This window comes from Lathyrus oleraceus, chromosome 7 (assembly GCF_024323335.1).
Source record: "Lathyrus oleraceus cultivar Zhongwan6 chromosome 7, CAAS_Psat_ZW6_1.0, whole genome shotgun sequence".
In the NCBI taxonomy this organism is placed as follows: Eukaryota; Viridiplantae; Streptophyta; class Magnoliopsida; order Fabales; family Fabaceae; genus Lathyrus; species Lathyrus oleraceus.
This window is the reverse complement of record NC_066585.1, coordinates 307146946-307169305: the sequence shown is the minus strand read 5'-3', so window position 1 is coordinate 307169305 and position 22360 is coordinate 307146946. Positions and strand designations below refer to the sequence as shown.

The 22360-nt window shown below is 34.4% G+C and overlaps 1 protein-coding gene across 1 annotated transcript; it reads right to left on the bottom strand.

Annotated features, from left to right (window-relative positions):
• Positions 1 to 1339: 1339 nt before the first annotated feature.
• LOC127101423 (nucleobase-ascorbate transporter 12) lies at positions 1340 to 8695 on the bottom strand. The gene is made up of 10 exons (XM_051038847.1): positions 7868 to 8695; positions 7662 to 7759; positions 7411 to 7581; positions 7158 to 7258; positions 6254 to 6389; positions 6085 to 6135; positions 5697 to 5984; positions 4367 to 4601; positions 2467 to 2753; positions 1340 to 1869 (listed from the first exon to the last, which is right to left on the bottom strand). The coding sequence occupies exons 1-10, from the start codon at positions 8373 to 8375 to the stop codon at positions 1648 to 1650; spliced, it is 2097 nt and encodes a 698-aa protein (XP_050894804.1). The 5' UTR covers positions 8376 to 8695; the 3' UTR covers positions 1340 to 1647.
• Between the last annotated feature and the right edge of the window lie 13665 nt (positions 8696 to 22360).

Sequence of the window (22360 nt, the reverse complement as noted above, 5' to 3'; positions counted from 1 at the left end):
GAGAAACAATACTTTAGGAACTCTTTATATGCTCCTCAACCACATAGAATTGTACGATCCACTGTATTGGGAAGCTCAAAGCACACCATAAATGTTAGGATCTCCTTGCGAATAGTTCGAGACACTCAATGCAATAACATTATCCATTGTAAGAAAAGCATTTAATTTGCATGTTCTCAATGAGAATAACATCTCGTCAAGGCTCATCTCTAGCCCTTACCAGTGACTGGCCTAGGGGCGTACACTACAAGCCCTCGTCCTACAACGAAAAGACAATGGATCAGAGGAAAATTGTCCTGGACCATTCGCAAGGCCCGTAGTGAAAAGCCGAATAACGCCACCAAGGGTAGGTGATTCCGCCCTCGAGACACGTTAATCACCGTCTTAAATCCAACATAATGCGCCTTCTTCCACGCTGACAGTTTTAACTGCTCACACTATATAAGAAATAAAGCGTACAATTTCATATTTTCAAATCTATTATTACTCGCACATTATAACTTATTCTCTCACTGACTTAAACGTTGGAATGTTGATCTTGCAAGTCACACCTCTATCTGTCGCACTGAAAACTTGCTTTACTAATCTAAGTCGATCTAAGTCGCACTGGAAACTTGCTTTACTGATCTAAGATGTCACCTTCCTGTATCACCAAAAGACAATTCACACAGACTACCATCATAGCCTGTCCTTCCCTCTCGTGCAGGATGTCTTTTCAAACATGCATTGTGCCCTTAAGGCTGCCCTCATACTACTTTTTAATGTCTCAACAGATTTCTGAAGAAGAGTGATTACTTCAATGGAAAAGCAGAAGGAAGAGCGAGAGGAGGAACCAACCTGGTAGAAGCCAACACTTGAAGAACAAACTTACGATAGTAGCCAGCACTGCATCTAGCTTATAGAAGAAAGAAATTGAACACAATACCGTCATCATAATATCTTCTCTCTTTTTTAGTTTAGATTATAATACCTTTTCTTGTCTAGATTATAATACTTCTTTTGTCTAGATTATAATACATTCTTTTTATGTATGAAACTAGTAATGAGAACCTTTAACACCCTTCCATATAAATAACTATTTTTAATTGAAATTTTCTTATATCTTGTGCTAATATGCTAATTAATGCTGGAATTTTAAAAGGAAAAATATTCAGCAACGTAAAATTAAGCCGAGTTTAGATTCTGACTAATTCAACAAAATAAACTTTACAGATTGTGTGAAATTTTAACAAGCGAAAACCTTTTATTGTCTTGAAGATGCATTGTTTGTTGCATGACTGCACTTAAATATATAGCTTGCTACATCAATGAGTTATACTGGAGCTGCATAAAACTGATCTAAGAAAAAGGATATATATGTACATTCAAAATGTTTGTCAAACCTAGCCTTAGAGGTAGGGAGAGAAAATTCAGCTGGAGATTTTGAATGAATTGGAACTAGATACATGATTAATCTAAATAAATTACAGCACATATAGACCCCTACGAATCTCCTCCACCCACCACTTCCCCCTAAAATGTATACAAAATTTACTATGTAACATGACCTATTACTATCCATCGTTGAGCCCGAGACATGTGAAATACATGGTGCCCCCATGAAAATTTAATAAATATGAAAAATGTAACCATAAAAAACCCAATCTTTCACAGGCCAACCCACTTCACCCACCTGAAAATCCGACCAACTCTCCAGGGCAACTCATAATCTTTAGCAACAGCAGGCTCCCTTCTGGCCACCTCAGGTTCGGACCAAACATATACCCCTCGCTCCTGCTGACTGCCAGGTACAGTATTATCCAGGATAACAGCAACAAGAAATGCAATCACCATGTGTAGTGAACAAAGTGTGTTCAAGACATAGTTCAACTGCAAAAGAAACAGATTAACAAGTGCTCTTACATAAAAACCAGACATGTTATAAACAAATAATAGCTGACACTCATTTCAACACACATTCTCCTATTGGTTTAAATTGATATAGATCCCACCAAATTTATGATACTCACATAACTTAGTGAGACTCGTTTGAAGGTCAACTATAAAAGGGAGTGTGTAGGAAAGTGTGTTTATCAACCAATTCCTCATATTCAAAACATTTCTACTAGTGTTTTTAACCATCATTCAAGGATTAATATAACAAAGGAATCACTTATCTAAAGCTAACTCTGCATATTCATTTTAGTTAGCTCACTGCTCGAATTCAAGATGTCATAATTTGACCTTAAAACATGGAATCAACAAACTATTCCCTATTGAATGAGGGTAGCTTCAGCTTCCATTCACAAGATAATGGAGATAAATATTGCAATAACAGCACATCCCCCTGAGAGAATAAAGTGGCATTTGGATTACTTATTACCTTTTCCAAAAATTTCACAATGGTTAACAAACTTAGATCACAAAAATTGACACACGAGAAAATATAGGACTTCATAAGAGTGAAAAACATGACAAATGGCATACCCCTCCATATTTCACGTGGAAAGGCCCATGGGAAGCAACAATGTAGGGCTGAAAATAACTTGGCACGGACACATTGGAATTCGGAGAGATGCCGTATTGTTGAAAGTAGGCCGGTACAGAAAGAGAGAAAAACAATGATAACCCAACTATAATGATATTGCGGGAGCTTCCAGCCTCACTATAGCGTAGATTTGACAAGCCCCAAGCTGTGAGCATTGCCCACATAAAGCAGAGCAGACCAGCAACCATAACTCCAGGAATTGAAGCAATGAACCCTCCAACCTTACCTGTTGTACAGAATAAGCATAATTAAACATGGATAAACTTGCATGAAATAATTTTTATAAATGAGTTGTATATTCGGCTTGTCCTATGGCTTATGCGGGCACAAAAAGGGATAGGATGTGCATAAGAATCAACGGCTTTTCTCTCCCGAACCATTTTGCAACAAAGAGGGATGAAACAAAGATGCCTCAGAAAAAGCTGTGGCAATGTCCTACTTGTATCAGAACCAAAAGAGTACTTCATATATAACTGAGTAATTCAAAGTTTAAACATGTCCCCTGTTTGTGTCTATTTATGATTCGTAAGTAAAAAGAGGTTATGAATTGGTGTTAAGATAACATACTAATGACTGCAACTTTAAAATAACATGGTCTGATAAGTTGCCAATATGCAGCATAGGAAGCAAAAGCAATTTGTAAATATTTTGGATGAGATTACTAAATATCATGGTGGCAATATCATGTAATCATATTTTCTCTGATAGCGCCAACAAACTGCAGAATCACAAATGTTGGTACCATACAAAATACTGGTTTAATGAAGGACTCTGAAGAGTGCAGAATAAAGCCTGTTTTTCCATGAGTATCAACCAATACATTAAGCAACAAGTCAAAGAAGTGCCAAATATATACTATAGGCATGTTTAGTAATTCATAGAATTAAAACATTGCTCAGTAACCTGTAATAATTGTTGACTTTAAAATATTATCTGCAAACGTTGGTATTGCTGAATATTTCAAAGTATAAATTGACTGTTACCTTACAAACATTCTGTACAGTTAGAATCTCAAAAACCAGCTTCTCTCAGAATCATTTAGGGCACAGGTAAATGCATATAAAACAGACAGACTTAAGACCTACCTTAAATGATATCAAAAATGTATATTAAAAACTCATCAGTGTGTTATCTAATATCAAGAATCAGAAGCCTTTAAATGTCTAATGCTCAATGCATCTATTGTCTACCACAATTTATTATTGACTTCCACTCTCAACTGTGGTAATACCAGTCTCAAACATTCTACATCAGATGTGACTTCATAAAGCGTTATGCTTTATCAATACTTAAGGCATGTGTTACTTAAAGGCATAATATTCACAATAAACTGTGGATTTTAACATCACTGGCTAATTTGATAGCAGTGAGCAACTTGGGCCACAAAAACAATACCACTTTGTTCATTTGTTAGAAATTTTGATCAAGTAAAAATTGCAGTAATCAGCTGTTAGGAAAAAAATTGACACGATATTAGAAACTAAAGTTTCACTAAGTTGTCATAATAGATGAAACTAATGAAGAATTTGCTATTTATTCTACTCCCAGAAATTTTTCTACAAGAAGTCCTGAATTGAAAAGATCATAGTTGCAAACATCACGTGCTTAACACACAAATTTTCCTAATTGCATAGACCAGCAAAATGTAAACTCGGTGTCTTCTGACAAGGAAACTAAAGAAATTGAATGATTGACTGCATGAGTTTTTTCTGACAAATATCAAATATACATGGCCCAAATCGCTTTTCATTTTTAATCTTTATAACCCATTGCTCATAAATAAGTGTACTTCCAATGAAGATTAAAATTCAAGAACAGAATGATAAAAGAATCTCTTACCTATGACAGACAACAATATCAGAAAGCATGCGCCCAGTTGAACAGCCAGACGGCTTCCCATTTTAGTCACAGCAATTGTATGAACATTTTCAGTTAAAGTTGTAGACCCAGTTCCAGTTCCCCAGAGACCAGCCAAGACACTAGAAAGACCTTCCAAACCAATTCCTCGACTAAGAACTCCAGGAGTTGGAGGTCTTGATGCTACCAATAGAGAAGATGCATGGTATGAGCCAACCTGCAAAGCAAATGAATATCAACAACAAAATTTAGTGATTTGTCAATCCTGCATATAAAGAAAAACAGAAAGAACATTTTGTCTTAATTTTAAGACAGTATATTAGAAGGGGAGCCTAGGCACAAAGGTTGGAGTTACTGTCACATGATTGGAGATCATTGGTTTGAGTCATGGAATCAAATTGTTGCAAATACGACATAATATTGCTTACAGCAGGTTCACAAATAGTTGTTTTTTTTACACGGTTCACAAATATTTGTTGATCTCTTAAAAGTGCGACATGATATTTCCTTCGATATCCTTTCCTAAATAGTTGTTAATCTCTTAAAAATTAGTACGAGTTAATCTATGACTAATCACAAGGTTGCTTGAATCATTAAAAAACTTAATATTATTAGAATAAGATTGGTTTAAGAAACATCTTCTATTTGTATTTTTCCTAATTCCATATTAAATTACAAAATGACACTTTTTAGTTTTCAAATATTTGTATAAAAAACAGGGAACAGTTTTATATTGTTTTCACAGTTTCATTTGAAAATCTTCAAAAACAAACAAACTGATTAAAAATGTGACACTTCTATAATTATTAGTAAGAACAGAACATAAAATAAAAATTTCAAACCAAACAGGTTATTTCCACTGATCCAGTCACGTCCCAGGTAGACCTACTCACCCTTGCACTTGATAAGTACTTGAAATGGAATTGAAAAATAGCAAGGAAAGATATTAATTAACCATGTAGAAACATGCAAACTGACATCTATTGTTTTTATGTTTGGATCTGATAGACTATGTGATAATTGATGAAGTCGCAAATAATCTTAGATGAATAGCACATATAAGTTTCCTACATGCATCCATGTCTTTATTATATTAAAATATATATCATTTTGGGCTTTTTGGCCAGTCCAAATTAAAATTTTTCACCAAAGCCTGTATCAAATTTAAGAAAAATAACAATCTTTAAATGATACAAGAGCCAAGTACAAAACCAGTTTATAATAACACAAACAATACAAAATATTAAATATTCAGAAAGAACTAAGATAAATACCATCAAGGAACAAAAACATAAAGAGACAAGAAACTAACCGAATCCACGGATGTGATTAACGAAACCACACACATTACAAAAGCCATTTTCCAGTGAAAGACAGGAGTACCCCATTGTAATGGATAGGGAAATCTAAACCATGGAGAGGATTTCAATGCCTGAGAAGTATCAACCCGACAATGCTTCATCCTAGAAAAATGCTTTCTGCAATGCTCTGAAAGCATATTTGATGCAGGTATATTTACATCACACCCTTGGTAGCTGTAAATTCCTGCTTCAGTAAGCAAGAAAGCATATGCCCATGTAATTGCTAGACCAAGAGGAATCTGGCAGTTAGGTGAAGAAAAAAGGTCATTTATTACACCGCCGGATTTTATTTCAGCTACTGTTGAATAACTTTAAAAAATAACATAACAATCAACTTACTGCATAGATTAGAAATATGCGATGTCCAAGAACAGATATCTTACGAAGATACTGTACAGAGCATGAAATAACAGATAACAAATTTTAGCACAGTAAGCAATACAATATGCACACATGACATTTTAAATAAATATTTTAGAAAAGAAATAGGCCAAATAAACAAACTTACAAGAGAAAAAACAATAACCACTAATATCTGTACTGCTCCGATCTCAAGACATGTACCAACTAATGGGAATCCGTAACTGAAAAATGAAAGTCCAACTGCAGCAATAGTTGGGGATACAACTACAGGATTGATCACCCTGAAACAAAACTCATGAAACATGAGGGTTGTTATCAACTAAATTGAACAGAAATGGTATAAAAAGTTTTCATTTCAAAAAGCACCCGGACTCAAGTGATTTAAGTCCGGAGGTCGGGAAAAGGACAAAGTTCCATATTGCACCCAAAGGGAGGGGGATGATGCATAGGACACTACTATATGGGTAGGAGCCATATGGAAATACTATTCAAACAGGCAATCTGCAACCTTTTCCATGGAAAAATGACCCCAATAACTTAGTTATTAAGATTGAAACTACAATTTCTAAACCAACAAATCATCAAAATTAGATAACAGCCTTAATTATTGAACAACCAAATAATATATATGATTTCCTTTTAAAAGTATTTTAAAGTACTCCAAAAATACATTTCTTATAATGTAAATATATATGGAGCTACTTGCCCAACACTGTTTGGGGGAGGCGAGGAGGGAATTTTTTTATAAACCTGTCACATGGGATCCCCATTAAAAATACATTCACATGAACTTACTATTATTAGTCTCTATGTTTAATTTTATATGTCCTCTCTCATCATTGTATTAGTTAATTAATTCTTATCACAAAGCTAATAAGAGTTAGCTCAACTATTAAAATTGAATTGTGTCAATACTAAGGTGTTAAGAGTGACATGCACATTCCCTCAGTCCACAGCAATAGTAAATCATGTTTGGTGAAACAATGAAGCATGTACTAATAAAAACGAGTAAGAAAAATACACAAGCAGAGAAAATCACAAAATTATACCCTATTAAGAGTGACATAAGTCCAGTATATCCGAGGAAAGCTTGAAAAGCAGATCCAATAATTATAGCCCCCTGAAGCTCCCTCATTATATGCTGGAATTTCTGCAAATTGAGTAGGAAGACTAATCAGCTGCCTTTGTCTCGATTATGCCACCAGAAAATTTATAATGCGACAAAATTCGAAGAGACCTTATGAATAAAAAGATTTTTTTTAACATTGTTGGATGAAGCTTGACATAGACAAACATACATACGTTTCCATTTAATGCTTGTAACTCTGGGGAGTTTATTAATGCCAGAGCCGGCGCCAAGTAAACGAAAGAAGGGCCTTGTATCAAGGGCAACCTAGACCCAAAATTAATATGCAACAGAGTAGTCAACCCCGATACAAGGAGCACTGTTGATACCACCTTAGCAGTTTCCTCCTGCTCTCTCACTAACACGTTAGATAACAACACTACATACAACAACAAAGAAACAACTAAACAAGTGGAAAATTACTCACATGAGAACCTCCCATTGCAGGAACAATGACAAGTGGAATGAGAATCAATGAACCTAACATCGAAACGTAATGCTGAATACCATACACACTAATGGGAACTACACAATCACAACAAATTTTCAAAATTAGAAAGAAATACAAACAGAGGGAAAATCATTGAAATCAAAATCAAAACTCCAAATTCCCAAAACAGCTCCAACTAATACCTAAACCAGGAGAATCTCTGAGCTCATACTTCATATGAGGGTGCCTAGACGCTAACCCTTCATCATCCACAACCAAACCATCAACCACTTCTTCATGCCTCGCCGTTCTCCGCACCTGCGGAGGCTGGTCCGTTGCCGGAGCTGGATTTCCCTGACCGTTAGTACTCGGAACACCATCAGAATCCCTCCGTTTCTTCACCGTTTGGTCTTTAACAACCGGAACCGATACCGGAATGGTAACATTGTTGCTCTGAGCAACGCCGTTTGCCGGTTTACGAACAAGACCGGCTTCAAGATCCAGTTGCGGTTGCGGTTCAGGTTCTCTAACCTTAGGAGGGAAATGGTTTATTATCTGACCGGAATCACTAGTATTAGTCTCGCCGGAGAATTTAGGCTTGAAACCAGTTTTCTTTGCCCAAGAAGCAGGTGGAATTGGTTTAGCATCAGTCGGCGGTGGCCAAGAACCATGACGGTGGCGGTTGCTGGGATCGGAATCGGAATTAGACATATTAGCGAAGAAGCTAGTCACACATGGCTTGAACCGGTTGGTTATAGATCTGGTGAGTGGTGGCGCGTGACGTGGCAACAATGTGGAAGTGCGAAGGTGTTAGGGTTTTGGTTTTTCCAACGGCAAAGAACGGAACAGAAAAAGAGAGTGTTGAAGTGAGTGAAACTGAAAAATGTGAAGTTAGAAGTGGGAAGTGGAAAATGAAGCCAATGGTTGAAGGAACGAGTTAAGTTGAGTCTAACTTAGAAGTGTGGACTTAAAACACAGTTACTAATTTAATTAATTGACTAATTAATACACTAATTAATGGATTTTTCTTTTTTCTTTGAGTGTTGTTGTTTCCCGGGACAATCGGAGGAGCCAAAATATATGTATGTTTGGATTAAGAAATCGAACAAGTTTGTAATACCCAGTCAAACGGAGTACACTTGACTTTTTTTTTAAAACATATATTAATCTTTTCTAATTTATAAAAAAAATAAAAAATAACCACTATTTTCAAATAAAATATCAAAATAATCATATTTTTAAATTATTTATCAAACTAATTTCTTTTCAAACAAAAAAAATTATATGATAAGAGCATGTGCCATTGTCTATGGCACATGCATGTTTTTTGCACTAAGACGTCACTGTCTATGGCATACGTCACTGTCTATGGCATTTGTATGTAAAAGGTTAATATTGTATGCAGGTGTCACTCCTCCTAAAATCATTGTCTATTATTCTTTATCAATATTACATATATGCGTCACTCCTCATGACGCATGTTCAACCGATTTTTGCATGCATGCACCACTTCCTCATGACGTCTCCCTTTAATAAATAATTTTAAAAACAAAAACAAAATAAAGCATATGTCAAACATGCATGCGCCACAGGTAGTGGCGCCTGCTCTTGTCATGTAATTTTTTATTTGAAAAGTGATTAATTTGGTAAGTAGTTTGAAAATGTGATTATTTTAATATTTATTTTAAAAACAAATTCAAAATTATATATATATATATTATAGACTAGTTAATTATCACCTATGCTTATAATTTTTTTCTATCACTAAAAATTAAAGAAATATCAAAATTATTAAATAGACCTCCAAAAAATTAATATATTATTTTAATAAACATGAGAGTAATTATTCATTAAACACTTTTTTTAAAAAAAATCTATTTTTCAAATATAATTTTTGAGCCAAAAATAAGAGTTAAAATAAAATAGGTTAAATAAGTTTTTGATCCTTCTAAATATTGTAAATTTCGTTTTTAGTTTCTCAAAAAAAAGTATTTAAATTTCTTTTTAAAAAATTCTTCCATTTAACATACGCTAAATGTCATTAACGGACGCTAACGTAACATGTCGCATGGAACTTTTTTTTATGAGTGGACATATACATGGCACTGCTAGTGTGGCAATAAATGCTGATTTGGATGCCATGTGGCAATTTCTTCCATTTAAAAAAGTTATTCAATGAAATTATAGCAGCAGAAAGATTGTCCGCTAAATTTGTTGTTAATATGAAGATCATGCATAAACCTACAATTTGTATATAATTCATAGTTAACTTAAACATGTCATTTTTATGACCTAAAATTCATTTTTTTTCATGATTTTTTTGCATGAAATTTTATAATCTTATAAGGATCTCTCACATAAAAATTGAATATTTTTTTGCTTTAGAAGAATTAAACATGAATTTTTTTAACATTGATTTTCCATGAAACGAAAACAACCCAAACGTTGACATATGATTGAACTTTGAGTTAATATTTTACATAAACCTATATCATATCATATAAAATGGATCTGCAAAGTTTCATGATTTTCCGAATAAGTCTCATTTTTTTTTATTTTTTGATCGAAACATGCATATATTTTGAAAAGTAAAATTAAATTATGAACACGATCAATCAACACCAGATAAGTTAGGGGAAAAATCAGAGAGTGAATGACTATATTGTGGTAATTTGTTTGAGTTCAAATGATGCTCAAGACTACCTTGTCCAAATGGTGATCAGAAGTTGAAGAAGCTTGATCTGGTCAGGGCATTTCATAAGGTCTTAGAGCTTGGGAATTGTTGCAAAAGCTTCAGAGAAGACCGAAGGTGCTAATAGAATCAAGAAATTGGATTGAAACAAGTTGGAAATCAAAACACGATAGCTCAATTTTCTAGAAAATTTTCAGAGTGAAGCAGGGGTTCTTTGGCTCTCCAATGCTTGGGAATGAAGCAAATATTTTGCTCTATTTATAGGGAAGTGATTGGTGATCTCATATGTGCCAAATGATGCTCAATTCGTGTAAACCAAATTTTCTCATGATGTGTGAAAAGTGTGACTTGCAATACCATCAAAACTCATCCAAATCATGCGTTTTAAGAGTCAATTAACTTCTGGAGACTTGACTAGACATGTTTAGGTCCAAAACGCATGGTGAATTGGCATGTAATTGAAGATTAGTGAAGTTCAAAATTCTGGTCATGGTGATTTCTTCAGTTCCAAGTCACCATGTTTAACTCAATTGGGCATCTTGCTCGGGAGGCTTTTTGATCCCATTTTTCTTGCAATTTGTTGATATCATATCAAAGATCACAATGTGCCAAGAAATATTACATTTTGATGCTTGAGCACGAAGTTATGGCATGTTGAAGTTGGCACAAAAATCTGGTAATGCAACTTGAAAAATTTTAAGTCCCAAATGGCTGAAAATGACCTGTAATGTTTCAAAGAATTACATGGTCTTCCAAACATTATTTGACTTTGATCTTTGAAGAAACCTTGTAGAGGGCATCAAAAATGATATTGTGCAAAATAAATCAGCCTCAAATGTTGAAAATTTAAGAAGTTATAATCCCTGAAAGTTGAGAAAAAGTCACTTGAAAATAGGTTAAGTTTCACTAAGTCCACAAATGACCTATAATGTCTTCAAACTTTGGATGGCCCTCCAAGCATAATTGGCTCTTGTCATGTAAATATAAGTTATATAGGACATTGATAAGAGTCATATTCAAAAACAAGCATTCAATAATGTTGAGAATTGAAGAAGTTGTGATCCTTTGAACTTTGACTTCAAATGTTGACTTTTTGGTCAATCCATCTTGGAATAAACTTGTATACTTGGACTTATCTTGCATTTCAAGGTGCATGGATGATCATATGAACTCAAAATAAGGTGTCCTTAAATGTATTTTGATTATATTTCTCAAAGTTTGAGGTAACTTATTAAAGAAGGCATGGAAATAAACACATGAACCTTTGACTTTTCTTGGAAAATAAACAACAAAACTTTGAGATATTCTTGATTAAAATGAGATTTCAAGATGCTTGAGAACCTTAGAGATTATGTTTTGAGAGATAAGTGTAACACCCCGATTAAAACAAGAGAATTATTTAATTGAGTTAATATTATTTTATTAATTTAATTAAATAAAGTTGAATTATTGGATTGTTTTATTATTACTATAGATGTTATTTATTTTAATAATAATTAAATAAATAAATGGAATATGAAGAGTGGAAGGGTAAAAGTGGAAATTGGATAAAAGAGGCCAAAGTGAGGACTCAGGTTGTTTTCACGTGTTTTGCCTCAGAGTCAGAGAAAGGGAGGAGAAACGCTGAAGAGAAAGAGAAGGAAGAGGAAAAGGCCAAAGATTGCTCAGAGCTTCCTTCAATCCAAAGAGGTAAGGGGTCTGAACCTTATTAAACAATAATATGTTAAAAATGGTGAAATATTAGATGAACGAAATTGGGTTTTTAGTCGAAGGAATTCGTAGGAATTATATGCAATGATGTTAGGATTTGTGAAATCGAATAGGGAACTATTTGTATTAGATGATATGAGTGATTTTGTGTGAAATTTGGACTGTGGAAGGGTAAATTTGATAGATCTCGTAGCAGAGAAAGCCATTGCAGATCTGAGAGTTCTGGTTTCTGGTCATACGCGTATGGCACTAGGCAATACGCGTATGAGATTGCTGGTACGCGTATGGCACTAGGCAATACGCGTATGGATGAAGAAGATGATGTTTTGAACGTGTTTTGGTCTCTGTTGGTACGCGTATGGGAATGTGATACGCGTAGCATACGCGTATGGATATGGGCAATACGCGTATGGATTTGGTCAGGCGTGGGTAATACGCGTATGGGCATAGGCAATACGCGTATGGGCAGACTTGTGGTCTTTCCTGGGCTGTTGTTGTGCAGTTTTTGGTTGTTTAGGCTGAGCGAGGTAACCTAGCTGATGCATGGTATACGAGGGATCATTTCCGTTGCTTTGAGTGGTATAGATATTAGTAGAGTGTGATAATACTGTGTTTGATTATGTGGCATGATGTGATATGCTTTTGTGATAGAATATGTAATGATGATGATAACATGACTATATGATGCTGTTGTTGCTATGTTGATTATGATGCATGCTTGGTGTGCATGCATTCATGAAAGGCCGATGCCTAGTGATGAACGGACTGAGTTCCAATGATGTTGTTGACTCCGGGCTTGTTGAGAGGCTTGGTTCCTTGCGGGGAACTCGGATTCTATGGTGATGAATCTGGGAGTGGTGATCCTGTAGTTGGTCACAAAATGGGTATACCGAGTCGTGTTGAGTCATGCATGGGTGTGTGCATTGCATTTGATATGTTGTTTTGTTGATGTTCATGAATATGTTGATTTTGATGATTATGATGAGCTGTGTTGGCATATGTGAAATATATTTATATTTATATTTCTGTCGTTATATTATTATTTAATAATGTAATTCTCACCCCTTCTGCATGTGTTTATGTTCATCTATGATGAGCAATGTGCAGATAAAGAGGAGTAGCTATTGTTGAGGTTTGAAGAATAAGTGTAGAGTTATTCTACAGGGTCGAGTCAAATGCTCTGGTCATGTGACACCGGGGTTATGGGATTCGATAGATAATGGATTATTATTTACGTTGTTTATGATGACTAACATGTTGAGACGTTTTGTTGAGATAATGTTGAACCATTATTGTGAATCGTTATATGATGAATGATAATATTAATATTGTTGTCCGCTGCGAAGTTTTAATAAAATAAATAATATGTTTTATGTTGTGATGCGATAATTGTTATGTCGTAAGAAATGTAAACTCTTCTACATGTTGTACTCTGATAATATATTTAAATATGTCGTTTGGGTAGAAGGGTGTTACAATAAGCCCCTTGAGAATCAATGGTTGGACACACTTTGACTTGAGGAATCAAACAAACCCTAGTTGAGGAACCCTGCTTGATGCTCTTGATGAAAAGCCATACCTTGCATAATAAACTTAAAGAAAACAAGATATATTTTTGCTATTTTGATTAGTGGTTAGATAAGCAATAAGCATATAGACACAAATTTAAACATCAACAAAAAGGTGCTTGATGATCCATGCAAAAGGCAAACCTAAAGATGAGAGGGGGATGACAAAGATGTGACATTGTTTGTATGGAAGATGCAAATGATATGTGGGTCTTAGGGTATGACACATGTGTCAATTTATTTATTTAATTGATTAACCCTAGTCGGTGATCAATTAAAACACTTTAAAAAACACTAACCCTAACCCAAAAAGGAAACCCTAAAATGTCTATATGTATTCATCGATAAAAAGCTATTCTAATTGATTAAGAGGTATTTTACACTGCTCTAATTGATTAGGCAATGTAAAACTTCCATAATTGATTAGAAATGTCCCTTAATTAATTTGACATAAGCCTAGAAGAAAAAAATTTATAGCATGAAATAAAACAGGCTAGTAGTAATCATCATAAGGAAGAAAAGTTAAGTACAAGTAAAGCTAATAAAAGCGAGAAGAAAATTTTGTATAGCATGAAATAAAACATATATCACAAATAACTACTTGGTTCCATTATTATGATCAACATGAGGCATTCCATTATTGACATCATACTTTGTTAGAGTGCAGACTTACTTGAAAAAACTTAGAAGGGCAATTGTGTTTTCTTGAGAGTTTAAAAGAATGGAAGATATCATTGCTTCAACAGATGGATCTTGAAGAAAGACTTGATAATTGTTTTCCAACTTTGATGGGTCACACTTTAATTCTACATTAACAAATCATATCCTTATCTCTTTAAAAGAGTCTTTCCATTTTGATTGAGTTCTGAATTTAATACCTTCCCTTCTAAGTTAGCACCAACATTAGACATGATTTGGGTGATCAAATATCCATATGGTAACCATGCTAAACTATTCCTTTTACACTCAATCACATGACACATTATACCATATGCCCCGATGATTAAAATATTCTGAGTGAGCATCCACACGACCACCATATCTTCCTTTAAAATCTCCCCATAGTTGTTCTTTCTTGGAAGAAGCATACGAGTCACTACATGGTGTGTGAAGCAGTACGATGCCTTTAAACGATTTATCTTGGTGCTGTGATGGATGTTCTGGTGGTTCTTTTGGCAGTCATGTTCTGATGCCTTGATGTATTTTTTTCTGGGTTCTTTTTGGTTTTTCTGGATTTTTATCTCAGCTTGTAAAGCTGTGTATGTTTGTGGATCTGTAACACCTAACAATCTGCTTTGACATTCTATGTGATATTCTGTTTGACTAATAGACATTTATTTTGTCTCGTTGGTCACTTTGGTCTCTTTTGGCTAAAAAGGGGGAGAAGTAGCTAAAGTAGTTGTACTATAAATAGATGACAAATGATGTTGAAGAGGATGTATATTGGAGATAACCTGTTTAGTACAGGTGATGTTGAAGGTGATGTCAGATGGGGAGGTGTATGTTACAAGTGATGTTGAAGGTGATGTCTGTGTTGAGTAGACTGAGGGGGAGGTGGAGCACAAGCGCATGTGTATTTAATATGTGTTTACTAGTTGTTATTTTAGCTAGTAATGTGTGTTTTATTACTTCTGCTGCTAAAACTAATGATGTGATTATTCTCCTGTGAAACAAATGGTCTGATGTATGTTTTAGCCAAAATTTGCCAAAGGGGGAGTTTGTTGGTTCTATGTGTTGACATCAATTTTGGTAAAACCTAGAGTGTTCATAAGTTGTCACAAGTGTTGTCTTGATATAAGATAACAGGATTCTGCAGGGTGTTTAAAGTGTGGATGTGCAGGATTTTGCTGAGATGTCAGACCCGATGTCAAGACATCTGTATACAGAACATTCAGTCTGAATGTTATGTATTGTGTGGTTGCGCTTTTTATGCTAATCTTTGTGTGATTGATGGGATGATTGAACGTGCCATTCAATCAGTATTTAAAACCAGATTGACTTATTTTCCAACAAGATATAATCAGCTGTCATAAGAAGATACGAATGGAAAATAGTTTTAGGGTTTTATGATGTCTAAGCCCAGCCAAACGCTTCTATATAAAGGGCATGGAAAACCTGGTTTTCACACACAAGAAATAACGAACGAAATATAGAGAGAGAATAAGGGTTTCAGTCTTGTGTGGTCGCGTATATTGTGAGCCATTCATTCATCCATAGATGATTGAATTGGACTAACTTTTGAGTTGTAATTTGTCCACTCTAACCTTTGAAGCATGAGTGTGTGTTTACTTGGTTGAAGCTTGTAAGCAAGATCAAGTATGTGTTCTTGAAGAGTGTCTTCTTTCATTGTAATATTTGTTTTTACATCACTACTGTGATTGCGAGGGAGTGAGTAGGATCTCATATCTAAGAGTTCTTAGATAGAAGTCACACGGGTAGAGATTAGGTGAAAAGACTGTAACTTGAAGTTGTTTACTGAGAGTCTTTGAACTAATTTTGTTTAGTGGATTTCCTTCCTGGCTTGGTAGCCCCCAGACGTAGGTGAGTTTGCACCGAACTGGGTTAACAATTACTTGTGTCACTTGTATTACTGTTCTTTATCTTTTATTCTATTTATATTGTTCAGATATTAGTGTCGTAACATTACCTTCGACATCTCATATCTGATACCAAAATTTCAATAGGGTTTATAACAAAATATTACTTATTGCCGAAGAGTCGGTACGTGTCACTTTTGATGAATCTTATCCTAGAAATGTCGGTAAAGGTGTTTCTTTTCGTGATGTATGTGTATCTTCACAAGACATACTCAAAGAAACCGAAGAAGGAATTGATCAGCCTAAAGCAGTGGAACTTGAGAAAGAAGAAGATAACGATTGTGAAAAGGAAAAGGTTGAAAGTCCAACTACAGTGGATAATCTATCTTTAGCTTAGAGGACCATCCAATGGACAACATACTTGGAGACATCGCGAAAGACGTGACAACACGCTCCAAGATAAGTAATTTTTGTTATCACTTTGCATTCGTTTCACAAGTTGAACCTAAAAACGCAAAATATGCTTTACTTGATGAGCATTGGCTTATGGGCATACAAGATGAATTAAGCCAGTTTAAAAGAAATGATGTATGGGACCTTGTCCCTCATCTGCGAGATCATCAAGTTATTGGCACTAAGTGGGTTTTTAGAAATAAACTCGACGAAAATGGTGTGATAACTAGGAACGAAGTTTGGCTAATGGCTCAAGGATATAACCAAGAGGGAGGAATTGATTATGAGGAAACTTATGCTCTGGTTGCTCGCCTCGAGGATATACTCCTTTTACTAGCTTATGCTTGTGTCATACCCTAATATTTAACCCTAATATTCCATATACCATTGGCATTCTTGCATATAAACAAGGTCACCTCTTGGTCCCTCTCTCTCCCATCTTTTGGTTTTGCCTTTGCAGGGATCATTAAGCACCTCTTTGTTGATGTTTTATCTTTGTGTTTATATTTTCATTGCTTAACCATTAATCAAATAGAAAAATATTTTTTGTTTTCTTTATGTTTATTGTGCAAGATAAGGCTTGCCCTCAAGAGTACCAAGCATGATTCCTCAGTTAGGTTTATTTGATTCCTCAGCAAAGTGTGGCCAACCATTGATTCTCAAAGAGGCTATCTTCCAATGCATGATCTATAAGGTTCTAAAGCACCTTTCAACCTCATTTTGATCAAGAATACATCAAAGTTTTATTACTTACTTCTCAAGCAAAGTCAAAGGCTCATGTGTTTATTTCCATGCCTTCTTCAACATGTTACCTCAAGATTTGAGCATTATAATAAAGATACATTCAAGGATACCTTATTTTGAGTTCATATGATTATCCATGTGCTTTGAAGAGCAAGGAAAGTCCAAGTACACAAGTTTGTTCCAAGTGATCTGAGCAAAAAAGTCAACATTTGAAGTCAAAGTTCCAAGGATCACAACACCTTCAATTCTCAACATTTTTGGATGCTTCTTTTTGCATATGACTCTTCTCAGCATCCTCCACAAGTTATTTTTACATGACAAGAGCCAATTAGGTTTATAGGATCCTCAAAATTTTGGAGACATTCTAGGTCATTTGTGGGCTTAGTGAAATTTGACCTATTTTCAAGTGACTTTTTCTCAGCTTTCAAAGATCATAGCTTCAAAGATCATAGCTTCCTTATTTGTGATATGCTCTATAAGTTTGCTTCAGCGATCAAGGTCAATTATGCTTAGAAGTCCATGGAATTCATTGAGACATTACAAGTTATTTTCAGCCATTGGATACTTAAATTTTTCTAAGTTATATGACTAGTTTTTCATGCCAACTTCAATATGTCATAACTTTGTGCTCAAGTATCCAAATGAAACCTTTATTGGCACATTATAATCTTTGTTATGATGTCAACACATTTAAAAAAGAATGGGATAAAAAGCTTCCTGAGCAAGATGGCCCATTGAGTTGAACATGGTGACTTGGAACTGAAGAAGTCACCATTGTCCAAAATTTAAACTTCACTAATCTCAATTCCAAGACAAATTAGCATGTTTTTTTGGACGTAAACATGTTTAACCAAGTCTCTAGAAGTTAATTGACCCTCGAAACACATCATTTGACTGAGTTTAGATGGATTGCAAGTCACATTTTTCTCACATTCTAATCAAATTCATCTTGCATGGAGTAAGCTTGATTCCATACGTATTTGGATCCAAACACATTCCGTATAAATAGAGGAAGATAATGCATTCATTTCCAAGCTTTTGAGAGCCAAGAAACCCATGTTGCAATATGAAGTTTTCCAGAAAATTTCAACTATCGTGTTTTGAATTCCAGCTTTTTCCAATCCAATTTCTTGATTCCATTAGGATCTTTGGCATCCTCTGAAGATTTTGCAACAATTTCCAAGCTTTGAGACCTTTTGAATTGCTCTAACTAGATCGAGCTTCATCAACTTCTTATCACCATTTGGATAAGGTAGTTATGAGCATCATTTGAACTCAAACAAGTTACCACAATGTAGTCCTTCACTCTCTCATGTTTTCCCCTAAGTTATCTGGTGTTGATCGATCATGTTCATCATTTAATTTAATTTTTTGTGACTTGCTTGCTTCTGAAACTTCTCTGAAATTCCCCATGCTCAGTTTAGATAACTGAATCTGGAGCATGAGGTTGAATTCGTGATAAGGAGGCGATCGCATTGGTGGTGGTCTCGTGTTCAGAATTTAGCAAATAATAAAATCAGGTGGAGAACCATCGGAGAAGATGACCGAAGTTTATCTTAGGTCATCTGAGTTTAAGACATGCTGAACAAATGAAATAATCTGATTGGTTCAATTTAAATGCAATCCCAAGTTTCATTTCAGTTAAATTCCTTCGTGCGCCCCAGCCTTGTGAATGTTGGATCAACCACGTTAATTAATGAGACTTGATCCAATGCTCCGTGTTTTTTTTATTTTAATTATTTTTCTATTTTTATTTTTAATTGCATTTTCTTTTAAAATTCATAGAAATTTCATTTTACATCCAAAAAATCCCAAAATAATTTTTAAAATTCTCTTTTATTGTTCTCCATCTGATTTTTATTTTTCCATATTTTATTTTATTTATTTTCTATTTTTTGTGGATTTTTCTATTTTCTCCTTTGTTTTAATTGGTTCAAAAATACTTTTCTGCATTTTAAAATTATGAGAAATTTATCATATGCTTCTTATTTTATTTCCAACCTTCCATAATTTCCTCGGCCATTTATTTGGTGTTTTGGAGGACTTTATGGATTTTTCACTTTATTTCTATTTTAAAATTCATTTTAAAAATGCTTTTGGTGCATTTTTTTTCATTTAATTTCATTTTGTATTTGTTTGACCTTTGTTGACTTCTGTTGGCCTTGGATCATGATGATTTTGACCATGAGTCTTATCAAACTCAATGGATCTTAGGTGTTGATGGGGAAAACTTCTAATCCACCAAAATGGATGATTGATTTTGATGATGACTTGATCAAACTTTTGATCCAATTTGGGTGTGATCTCTCTTGTCCCCGTTTCTTCATCTCTTTCTTTTCCATTGATCAAATGGATGACTTATGTCCATCTTGTTTATGATGTATGGGTTGGTACTTGATGAACTTTCATCATTTCAAACCTACCTTCTAATTGATCATGGATCACTTAAGGTACTTTGGATATATGCATAAGTTTGTCCTAAGCACTATGAAGTATGATTTGAAGTAATGGACTATCCTCCTAGCCTTTGTGCTTGATCATTTCTCTTCTTCTTTTTATGCGACATGACTTTAGGAGAATGATTTATATATCATTTCTCTAGCATATATTAACACAAATATTATTATTGATCGGCCTCAGATAGTTGTGATTTTTACATAAGTCCAATCACGATTGCTTAAAATAGCGCTAAATTTGTCCTTAAATAAGGCATTTTTATAAGTGAGATTGTAAGTCTCATACTCCTCGTGGTATTGTATGAAAATATTGCTCCCTTTTCATTTATGAGAGATAGATACATACTTGTTGATTTTATCCAAGTTTGAGCCCTCTTCATGGTGATGTATAGGTTCATATTTTCACGCTTATGCGTGAATAGTTGAGTGTTCTCCAAAAAATGATCAAACCATCTTTCATTTTTAATCACTAACACTTACTAACATCTTATTATATTAACTTTATTTTTTATGTCATTTATTTTATGCTTTTATTTCTTGTTATATACTTTATGATTTTATTTTAGCATCTCATATCATATTTGCTCTTTATCCACTTGTACCTTTATTTATGTCTATGCTCTTTTTTCTTCTTTGTCCATTTGGATTTCTTTTTCTTTTAAGACACTAATAAAGGAAAACCCCATAAATTTTTTGGTACTCTTTATCTATGGATTTGAGGTTACTATCCTTGATATTATTACAGAGTTATGGACTTAGAATTAGGACCTTGACATTTGCCTTGGGAGATTGTGATTTGAGACCTTGGGATTCATCTGATACCTTTGGCTTTGGATTTCTTTTGGAGACTTGTTTGGGTTACTTTAGTTTCATTTGATACATGAATTATTATTTGCTTATTTGGATTGCTTAAGGCTTAATCCAAAGGAGGGAATTCTTGATTGACCTATGTCATAAAGCTTGCTATCTTTTGGTTAAATCTTTCCTCCCTAGCTTTTACTTTATGCTCTAGGATAGTCTCTTCAATATTTAGATATGAGTTTTTTCAATAGTTGAGATATAATTCTCCTATCTCCATATTATTGATGACAATTATTTTTCATCTAAGAGAGCTAGTGGCATACTTGTAGATTTTTATCCAAGTTGGAGCCCTTCTCATGATGATGCAAAGTTCTCATACTCGTGGGCGACTAGTTGATTATTCTCCTTAAAATGAAAAATGTCTTTTATTAAAAATAAATCAAAACAAACATCTTTGATATTTTTACCATGAAGTACTAGGTTTTGATCCTCCATTTCACTTTGTTGGTACGTAGGCATGAGACTTCAAAAGTCTTGGTAAACATAAAATTAAGAAAAATATTTCTTTTCCCATCTCCCCAATCTTTTGCAAACAACACCTTTTTTCAAGGTAAAATATACATATTTTCAAAGAGGTTCCCATGGAGTACCATGTATTTTTAGGGTGTTAATACCTTCCCTTTGCATAACTAACCCTCAAATCCTTATCTCTTTTTATTAGTTTTGTTCTAAAACTTCTTTGGATTTTGTTCGTACTTTTTCCCTTTTCTTTGGAAATAATAAAAGCGCGGTGGCGACTCTTGCTTTATGAGTTAAGTTAATCAATAGTTTAATCTAAAAAAATTCACCGCTACAACTTGCTCCAAAGATTTCAAGTTATTTCAAATGGATGTGAAAAGTGTTTTCCTTAATGAATATATTAATGAGGAAGTGTATGTTTCACAACCTCCCGGTTTTGAAAATAATTAGTATCATAATCATGTTTATAAACTAAAACGAGCTTTGTATGGTCTCAAACAAGCTCCTAAGTCTTGGTATGTGTGATATGGTGAACTGACTTTGTGTTTTTGCTTTGAAAAGCAATGTTGCGGATAGCAAGAGCCGCCACCGACTTTTCTTTTATCCAATAAGGAAAGGCGGAAAAGAACAGGAAAGACCTTGATTAGATTTTGAGTTCGGGAGGTACATTATACAAAGGGAAGGTGTTAGCACCCTTTGTATCCATGGTTATCCATGGGCTCTTAATTGTTTAACTCACTTATGTTTTCCTTGTTTGAGAAAGTGTTTGAGAAATGTGGTGTGTTTAGAAAATATTTTGAAAGGAGAGTTTAACTTTGTAATGATTCTTGTACGAATGTATACAAAGTGTTTATCTCGTTTGATTTTGAAAGATGTTTAGAAAAATATAACTCGGCGATGATTCTGGTGCGAATGTATACCAAGTGGTGATTTTCTAAAAGATGTTTTGAAAAGTGTGAGGTGTGAAAAGTATTTTAAGCTGTGAGCAAGCATTTAAGAGTTATACCTAACCAAGGTCTTTATAGGTATTTCCTATCCTTAGGAGGGTAAAACTGTCCTTACTATTGAGAAGTAAGTAGTCTTATCCTTTGGATGTAAAGGGACATCGTGGGGTCGTCGATTGGTCATTGAAGACAACATTTGTAAGGATACCTTAGCATTCGAAGGGACGATCATCATTTAATCGTAGGCTACAACGGAGGGTCATCGAGGGACA